This window comes from Mesoplodon densirostris, chromosome 11, assembly GCF_025265405.1.
Source record: "Mesoplodon densirostris isolate mMesDen1 chromosome 11, mMesDen1 primary haplotype, whole genome shotgun sequence".
Taxonomy (NCBI): Eukaryota; Metazoa; Chordata; class Mammalia; order Artiodactyla; family Ziphiidae; genus Mesoplodon; species Mesoplodon densirostris.
In genome coordinates, this window is record NC_082671.1 from 65,164,397 (window position 1) to 65,173,826 (window position 9,430).

The window sequence follows — 9,430 nt, forward strand, 5'->3', positions numbered from 1 at the left end:
CTTTTGAGCCCAGACAGATCCTCTCAACACTTTATTGTATAGTTTATTGTTGTGTGTTTGCGGCAGAGAGCAGCACCTCACAGCCTGAATCATAGCATTATCTGGATCTGAAGCCGAATACTCTGTTTTTCTTATTTTAATATTTATTTTCATCTTTATTTAGCTCTATTTTATGCAGTGCTACTTTGTATCCTGTTTGAGATAGGTGAAATACAAATAAATTATATATTTCTTCAAGTTTATGTTTCATTTCTCAAATCAAGGCGCACCTTATATTAAATGCATCTGAGAATTTAAGATGTATGGTGTCAACCACACCTGGAAATGAAGCAGACACTTCACTCATATGCACAGCATCCAGTAACCTGCGGAGGTGCAATACAGGCACCAAGGGCAGAAAAACCGGTGGGGTGACTCACAGGAGTGGATTCCTCTGTGTGTTTGGAAAAAGCGGGAGGGGTAGAGGGGTACAGGACAACTTCTGCATTTGAAGTCACCGACCTCAGTCAAGATGAATGCAGCTCCTGCCCCCTCGTGAGGTGGGAGAACTCACAGAAGCAGTTTAAGGAAACATTGTCTCCTTTCTTTCCCCTCTTGCTTCATGTACTAGACATTTTCAGCTGGTCACAAAAGGTGCACTTTTTGTCACACTGGGGTACACAACTAGTCTATCTTTTCCAAGTACTGACACCCTCATGTTCCAATTCCCATTTTATAGAAGCAAAAACTGTAAAGGCATGAGTGAAGCCAACTCTGCCCAGGCCTGCCAGAGGGGTGCAAGTGGCCGCCAGTAGTTCAGCCTCCTTGAAGACGGTGTCCTCGAAAGACTGGCAACGGTGGGCGTCTTTTCTCTCCATCCATGCTCCATCCTGGAATTGACCATTTAGAAGTAGCTCAGCAAGGTCAAGTGGGAAAGGCATCCAGATCCTGAGTCAAATAGCTCATACACTTTGCCCAGTAATTTCACTCCTGGGCAATTACCCTGGCAAAGCTAGCAGAGGAAGGGGCTGGGATTCATACACAAGTGAGGTTTATAAAACTTCCACATGTAAAATAAGATGGAGCTCTATCAAAAGGGGCATATTAAATAAACTGGGTACACGATTTCATTGGAACATAGGCAGTAATTGAAAACTATGCTTTTGAAATAGCTTTAATGGAAAATGCTCAAATTCAGTGTGCTATTAAGGTCGCAAAACATGTCATAAGGTACAATAATTAATATTTATTTATTTAATTATTTATGGCCGCACCACGCAGCTTGTGGAATCTTAATTGCCCCACCAGGGATCCAACCCGTGCCTCCTGCAGTGAAAGCATAGAGTCCTAACCACTGGACCGCCAGGGAATTCCCAATAATTAATATTTTGTAATAGAAAAATATATCATAGAAGAACGACTGGATGGAAGTAGAGAAATATCACTATTTGTTCTCGCAGGTGGAGGGGCTCTGAATATAAACTTTTTCAAAAAAGACTTCTCGGATATCAAAATTTCCTACAGTGAATATACACTACATTGAACTTGTATTGAAGTTACAGTATGTAAAACAAACTTCGTTAAAAAAATATTGCAACCTATACAAAAAGAGCTTTACTAGCAGTCTTAGAAAGAATTTAAAATAAAGGAAAACACCTATCATAATAATAAAATCAGTCATCACTGATTGGCTGCTGAGGACGGTCACAGAGCAGTTACCCGGGAGGCGGGGCTGGGCGCGCCATTTCCGGGGCGGGGCCTCGGCCGCGCGCGAGCTGGTGGTCTCCATGGTAACCAGCGGGGCCCAAGCGAGGCGAGCCTGGAGCCGCCACCACCGCCACGCAGGCCCCGCCCGCACCCAGGCAGCTCAGCCACCAGCCCTCCGCTGCGACCCCGGCCCGGGTCCCAGCTCGGCTTGTGCGCCCGCCAGAGGCTGCCCGCGCCTGCCTCCTGCCACCGCCGCCCCGGCCTGACCTGACCGGGAAGCAGTTCCGCGGGCCGCCGCCGCCGCCGTGACTCATCTGCCTGTCCGCATTCCCCGATCGGGCCATCTTGGTCGCGGCCGGCGCGGCAGACGGAGCCGCGGAGGAAGCCGCGGAGACCCAGGTACGCGCCCGCCGCCCGCCCCAGGCCCCGGCGCCGCCGCGGGTGCATCGGCCCTTTGTTCTGCCCCAGGTGGGCGCCGGGCCCAGCGTAGGGAGGGGGCCTCGGCGGGGGCGCCCGCCTCGCCGCCCGCTCTTTGCTCCTCCCACGCCGCGTCCCTTACTTCTAATCCCCGTTTCCGCAGTCGAAACCTTTTTTAAACCATGTTTTCATCCTTCAGGGCCCAGAACAAGTCCACCCTCCAGTGCAGCCCGCCATGGCCTTGTGAGGGCGGCGATCAAGGAGCCACATCCGGAGCTGGGGATCCCCAAGGGTCTGCACCCCCTGCCTGGTCTGGCTGTGCTCATCTCTCGGTCCGTCTGCCCTGCCTTCTTGTTTGGGCTTCTCAGCCACTCTGGGTCTTGAACCCTACCCTTTCCTTGATTTCTCTCTGGGTTTACCCAATTTTAGCATTACAGGTGCTCAGGTTCTGGGATAACCAAATCCCCTTCTCCCGCTTCATCAGTCTCAGCCTTTGGCCGACCTCTGGCCACCATGGTTCAACCTCAGACCGCAAAAACTGAAACCCCAGCCTCTGCAGCTTCTACCAATGCCCAAATGGATGACGTCATCGACACCCTGACCTCCCTGCGCCTCACCAACTCCGCGCTGAGGCGGGAGGCCTCGACCCTGCGGGCAGAGAAGGCCAACCTCACCAACATGCTGGAGAGCGTGATGGCGGAGCTGACCTTGTTACGCACCCGGGCTCGGATTCCCGGGGCGCTGCAGATCACCCCACCCATCTCGGCCATTACCTCCAATGGGACCCGGCCGATGACAACGCCTCCAACCTCTCTGCCCGAGCCCTTTTCCGGAGACCCTGGCCAGCTGGCGGGGTTCTTGATGCAGATGGACAGATTCATGATCTTCCAGGCCTCGCGCTTCCCCGGAGAGGCCGAGCGAGTGGCGTTCCTCGTGTCCCGGCTGACTGGGGAGGCGGAGAAGTGGGCGATCCCCCACATGCAACCCGACAGCCCCTTGCGAAACAACTATCAGGGATTCCTGGCCGAGTTGCGGAGAACCTACAAGTCTCCGCTGCGGCACGCCCGGCGCGCCCAGATCAGAAAGACTTCGGCCTCGAATCGAGCCGTGCGGGAAAGGCAGTCGCTCTGCCGCCAGCTGGCCGCCACGGGCACGGTGCCCTGCCCTGTGCACCCAGCTTCCAACGGGACCAGTCCAGCCCCGGCCCTGCCCACCAGAGCTCGGAACCTTTAGGAATCGGCCACCACCCTGGTCCGTCTGCCGCCACCCAGGTAGCATACCCCCTTTGCTGCGTAGAAGAAGTGTCCGTACCACAGCATCACCCTTGTTTGAAGACATCCCTTCCCACCTCTCTCGTTCCATAAGGACATCTGTCATTGCTCCTGGGCGCCCTGTGACCCACCTTGCTTCCTGGTATTACGTGCTAGCTTGGGACCTCCACTGCATGTTTCCCTTCTCTCGCTTGCAATTCCAGCTCTTCTAGTGACCACAGCTCTGCTGCTGGGTCACGCTGACCCCGCAACACACTTTGGACCATTTGGCCTGACCTTTCCCAGCCTGACCAGGTTCACAGACGCTCCTCTTCCACCCTCTGCAGGCCCCACGGCAGCTCCCCACCTGGTTGCCCTGTTCTCAGTAGTGAGCTTGCTGATGACAGAAAGAAGCCCTTTTGGCCAGGCGGGTGGCTTGATGGGGGTACCTGGAGTGGAGAGCCTGGCATCCTGCCCGTAGGTGATTGCCAGCCCTGCCAGGGCCCAGTGTAGCAGGCAGGGGCCTCGTCTCTGCTGTCAGCGGCCAAGGATCACAGCTGGGAGTGTGGTTCCAGCATTTCCGGGGGGCCAGCTTCACTCTGCACATTAGTATGCAGTCATTGTGCCCCATTGCTGCCACTGGGAAAGACTGATAATGCAGCCTTAGGGGGGATCCCCCGGTGGCTGCACTCCCATCAGTGCCTGGCTTTAGCTGCCAGTGTTCTGATAGCGCCAGGACTGGGGGGAATCCGGAGCTCGCCTGCTAGGAAGGTCGTTGTGACTTGAGATCACTGGGCATTTCCATCAAGCCTCCACAGGCAGCACATACATGTCCATCCCTGCTTGAGACCCCCGGCAGGCTGAGGGTGGGATCTAGAGGCTCACTTTGCTGCCCTGGACCCCCTGTGGGAATCAGCGGTGGTGTCCCCCACTGTGGGAATCAGCAGTCCCCCCTCCTCTTTGCCCCCTGGCACTTGGTGGTGCGCTTGTCTAGCTTGAGACCTGTTCCCTTCTTCCTGCAGGGGACATGTGGCCTTCACCTCAGCCCCTTGAGCCACACACACGGTCTCTAGGTCTCCAAAACCTCTGTGTAGCGTGTCCTCCCCAGGCCTGGGCTGTCCATCAGATGTCCAGCCTTTGTCCCAGAAAACATGGACTCAGGGCTGGAGACCCAACTCCTCTGGGATGCATCACTGAACCCTTAAGGAGAGAGGGTGTCTGCCTCTGCAGCCCCGGCCGAGGCCTTGCTGGCATTTTCAAAGGAAAAGAGCTGTGGACTGCCTCGGTCCTAATGCGGCGACAGTGCAGAGCTGGTGCCCGTGTTCTGATTCTGAGGGACAAACCTGTGCCTCTTAGTGGTGGGTGGCCTTGTGCTTCCTCACGGGGGACGCCCAGAATCACTTTCTGAATGAGTCTTGGCCAAGCCCTTTGGGCTGTGATGCTCCCACCATATTTCAATGCCAAATGAACCACATTTCCATGACCCCCCGGGCGGTGGGAGATGGGCTGTCTTACCTTGGATTCATCTGCCCCTGTTCTGCTGGTCCTGGCCTGACTGCAGGAGGACAGCCTCTGTGCACCCCTGCAGGCCTACGTCTTGGGACCCCCAGAGGTTGGCTCCTAGGGCCCATCCCCTCTTCCTAAGAGTTTCGATGGTGCAGGGGAAAGTGACTGCGTTCCTGAAGCAACCACCGCCTACAAGGTCAAGGGTGATCAGTGGTTGCTGGGGTTCGTGGACCACTGCTGCCCACTCATCATAAACTCTGTTAGCCCAGTTGCCCTGCTGAACCACTGCCTGAACCCAGGCTTCAGGCCCCCCTGGATTCCAGCCAAGGCTGTTCAGGTGGGACCATGGTGCTCATTAAGTGTGAAGCGGGGGAGGGCACACAGTGGGCCACTCTTCTGGGGGGCGGGCCCTCCGGTGGGGGGTTGTGCAGATCACTTGCACTTCCTGCTCTATTCTCTTCTGCCTACCTGCCAGGTGGAGGTGCCCACAGCTGAAGGGGTACAATGACACCCGGGGAAAAGGAGGTAACTGACACCTTGAAGGTTTCCTAGTGGCCCAGCCCAGCCAGGGTAGGAGACCCAGCATGGGAGCAGGGCAGGAACTGCTCGCCAACACCTGGCTGTGCCCAAGTGGCATTAGAAGTCCTACTGTGTTTGCATTCGTACTGCATTTCAGCTGCTGCACGTAACTAGGCCAGAACCACTAGGCAAGGCTGGCCATGCTGCCTGCCCGCACCCGTGACCAGCCCTCTGCATATGGGTCGTCGTGCCCAGCCTGGGCTGCTGCTGCAGCTTCGTCTGGGTTGGTGATTGGGTTGGGTTTTGCCTGTTGCTGCTCATGGTTACGGGCTGGGGACTGGTGCTGCTGGACGCCTGCGACCTTCTTGATCGCTTCCTCAACCTTGGAAACCGGAGTAGATGCGAGGCTTGGGGTTGGACTTGGAAGAAGCCCCACATTGGGAGCCCCTGGTGGCTCTAGTGGAAGATACCCTAGTCCCCAGCTAGAGAGGATGAGACCCAAGCTCTATGCAGCCCAGAGCAAGAGCAAGTGACTGGGAGGACCAAGCTGGAGAAGGCAGCAAGGGAGGGGAGCTGCTTTGTACATATTTGGGGTTTATAATTTCTCTAAATTTAAGAGAACAGGTGTTGATTTATTAAAGGGACAGGCAGTTAGTAGTGTTAAACAGTGCATGTGAGGGAAAGTTTTATGTTTTTCATGGTGTTGATATTATTTGGACTATATTGTGTCTGTCTGCTGGTCTCCGTGGTACCCCATCTGGTAAGGAAGCTTCAGTGCTTAACAGGGCATCGTTCGAGATCAGATGTAGAAGAAGGGGTGACCTCTGGCCTACTGTATAGTGTGACCTTGGGATTGACTTTATGTCCTGAAGCATTTCGGTGACTTCTGGGAAAAAGCCAAAACCCATCTCACTGGTCCCAGGTGAGTATATAATGAGGAAGTCATGACACGGAGCCCAAAAGTACCCCATGAAGATGCAGGTAAGATGCACGAGCTGCTGTTGTCAAGAGGGACAGAACTACCTGCTGGACCATGATCCTGGCAGTTCGGCCTTTAGGAGGAGGAGTAAATGTGGGGAGAGCTGGGCAGGTACTTAGGTTACCTTAAGGGAGCAGCCCCGTGACTGAACGAGCACACACACAACGGGGCCAGCTACCAGGGGTGGAGTTTGGGCGGGAAGAGGGGAGAGATCTTAGCAGCCGTCCCTACCATCTTGCAACCAGAGCTGTAAGCCTGAGATCCCCTCTGCTCGGAAAGCCTTAAGTTAGGGGCTTAGAGTTGAAGACACAGATGGGGCTCTGGAGAAGGCAACACAGCACCGATTGTTGGGCCGGCAGCAAAAGCTTGCCTGTGTGGGGAGAGGGCTGGGGTTTAGGATAATTCCATCACCCACCACGTGTGGACAGAGCTGATGACTGGTGTGGTCTCGGGGTCCCAACGTCGTGTGTGGCCATTGGCAGAGCACGGACACAGTAGAGGGGGTGGGGTGACACCAGCTTGCCGCGACATCAGTAACTCCTTTGGGTAACCAAGTAACAATGTCCTGGTGGTTTTCATTATCAAAGCCAACCTACACAAAGAAATTTTGGAAAATAAAGTAGTAGAAAGAAGTACAATTTTTAACATTTTGGTGTTTCTCCTAGTCTCTCCCCACCCCCCGCCCCCCATGGTTTCTCTGCTTTTTGTTTTAACATAGTTGTGATACTACCTACTGCAATGATCCAATATCGTGTATTTTCATTTACGTCACGGGCGTTTCCCCGTGTTCTTTCTAATTTTATGTTGAAAGGCCGTGTAGTCTTCCGTCAAGCAGTGCCAATGGTTGATCACCAATGCTCTTACTAATTTTTCACCATTAGAAATTGATGAATATCTTTGTGCATAAAGTTTCCCCCAACGTCAAGTTATTTCCTTAGGGTAGATTCTCAGAGGTGGGATTTATTGCATTAAAGAATATGAAAACTTGTGAGACCATGATTACATACTGACAAATGGTCTCCAGAAATGTTTATACCCATTTACACTGCCACCAGCAAAGATAAATGTGCTCATTTTACCATCTTGCCAGTACTGAGTATTCTCATCTGGCCAAATACTTGCTAATCTGATCATGAAAAAAATAACATTGTATTTTAGTTTGCATTTTTTCGATTTCTAGCAAAGTAGAACATCTTTTCATGTCAAGCAGTTGTATTTCTTTTGTGGATTGTCGGTGTCCTCTGCTCTTATCTACTGGGGGTCTGATAAATTTGTATGAGCTCGTTATATATTAAAGATATTAACCTGCTGTGTGTCATACTCGTTGCACATGTTTCCACCTTTTTACTTTTTTGTGTGTTTTACTGAAATTTTAACTTGATACGTAGCTGATCCATTCCCTCACTTGGCCCTGTGCCCACCAGACTCTTAACACAAGGTAGGCACATATATTTGTCCCCTTTGTTCACAGCTGTACCACTGCACTGGTAGCAATGGCTGACGCACAGTAGATACTCCACAAATGTTTGTGAGACTGGCGTGGATGGATGTGCTGGGCATCCATGGTGCGTCACACAGACCACTCCCGCCCCCGAAGTGCTTGTGGACCAAGAACACTTCACAGACCTTTTGGTCCCAGAATCCCTTTGCACCATTAAAAATCCTTTAGGACCCCGAAGAGCTTCTGCTAATGTAGATTTTGCTTATCAACATTTACCATGTTACAAATTAAAATGGCGAATGTTTCAAAATACTATTTTGAAAATAAACTCATTACCTGACAACACGAATAGCATATTTTAAAGAAAACTATTTTCGAAAAAAATTCAGTGAGTAGAGTGGCGTTCTTGCATCATTTTGCAAATTTCTTTAATGTCTGGCTTAATATCGATAGAAGACAGCTGGCACCTCAGACCTGCCCCTGTACTTCATCTTTTGCAGGATCAAACATCACGTAGCCTCTGAAAAATTACACTGTACACTCAGGAGACAGCAAGAGTGGAAAAGACACAGGATATTTTAGTAGTAGTACGAAAACAGGAATACCTTCCAGAACCGGAACGGGTCCTGCCCACTTTGAGATCCCCTGGTCTGAGAAGAGGCAAGAGTAGTCCGAGCTGCAAACACCTCCATCTGTCCTTTGTAGTTTCCTTCACTGCTTTAAACTGAAGGTCTTTGTTTCCCTCTAGAATTAATAAAGGCACTTCTGGAATTAGTTTGGCTTGTAGTGTGAGGTGAGACTCCAACTTGACTTTTCCCCAGTTTTTTCTTTATAAATTTAGTTTATTTATTTATTTTTGGCACGTTGGGTCTTCGTTGCTGCATGTGGGCTTTCTCTAGTTGCGGTGAGTGGGGGCTACTCTTTGTTGCGGTGCGCGGGCTTCTCATTGCGGTGGCTTCTCTTGTGGAGCACGGGCTCTGGGGCGTATGGGCTTCAGTAGTTGTGGCTCGCGGGCTCAGTAGTTGTGGCGCACGGGTTTAGTTGCTCTGCGGCATGTGGGATCTTCCCGGACCAGGGGTCGAACCCGTGTCCCCTGGATTGGCAGGCGAATTCTTAACCACTGCGCCACCAGGGAAGCCTTCCCCAATGTTTAAACCCGAGATCACCTACTGACTTCTTTCTCCCCCTCATCCATGTGTTTCCTCCAGCACATCTGAAAATCTTATCTTTTGTGGCGCCGACTTTCCCAATATCTAATGATCCATCTATCTCCCCCAAAACTTCCCTTTTAAAAATGTATTCCTAATAGGGGGTCTGCCCCTTCAGGTTTTCTTAGCTGTTCTCACCAGATGAACATAAAAATTAATTATAAAATTTGCCCCGAATCCCAGCACAGACGCAGGGCTGGCAAATTGTGCACAGACCAGAGCCCTGGAGGGTGAGGTGGCCGCTGCTTCGTGCCCACGGAAGGCCTTGCCCCTGGGGTTTCAACCAACGTTCCTCTACGACTGGTGACTGGCTTGCGATCAGGGGTGAAAATCTGTGTCCCAACTGGCTAGCCTGCTGCCTAGTCAGGGTCTTCTCCTTGGAAAAGTCTAGAGTGCACACGATGCCCTGCTGGCTGGCCCCGGA

At 52.2% G+C, this 9,430-nt stretch overlaps 1 protein-coding gene across 1 annotated transcript; it reads left to right on the top strand.

Annotated features, from left to right (window-relative positions):
- The first annotated feature begins 1,747 nt into the window (after window positions 1-1,747).
- RTL6 (retrotransposon Gag like 6) lies at window positions 1,748-7,661 on the top strand. Its single transcript, XM_060113361.1, has 2 exons — window positions 1,748-2,085; window positions 2,303-7,661. The coding sequence occupies exon 2, from the start codon at window positions 2,617-2,619 to the stop codon at window positions 3,334-3,336; it is 720 nt and encodes a 239-aa protein (XP_059969344.1). The 5' UTR covers window positions 1,748-2,085; window positions 2,303-2,616; the 3' UTR covers window positions 3,337-7,661.
- The last annotated feature ends 1,769 nt before the right edge of the window (window positions 7,662-9,430 follow it).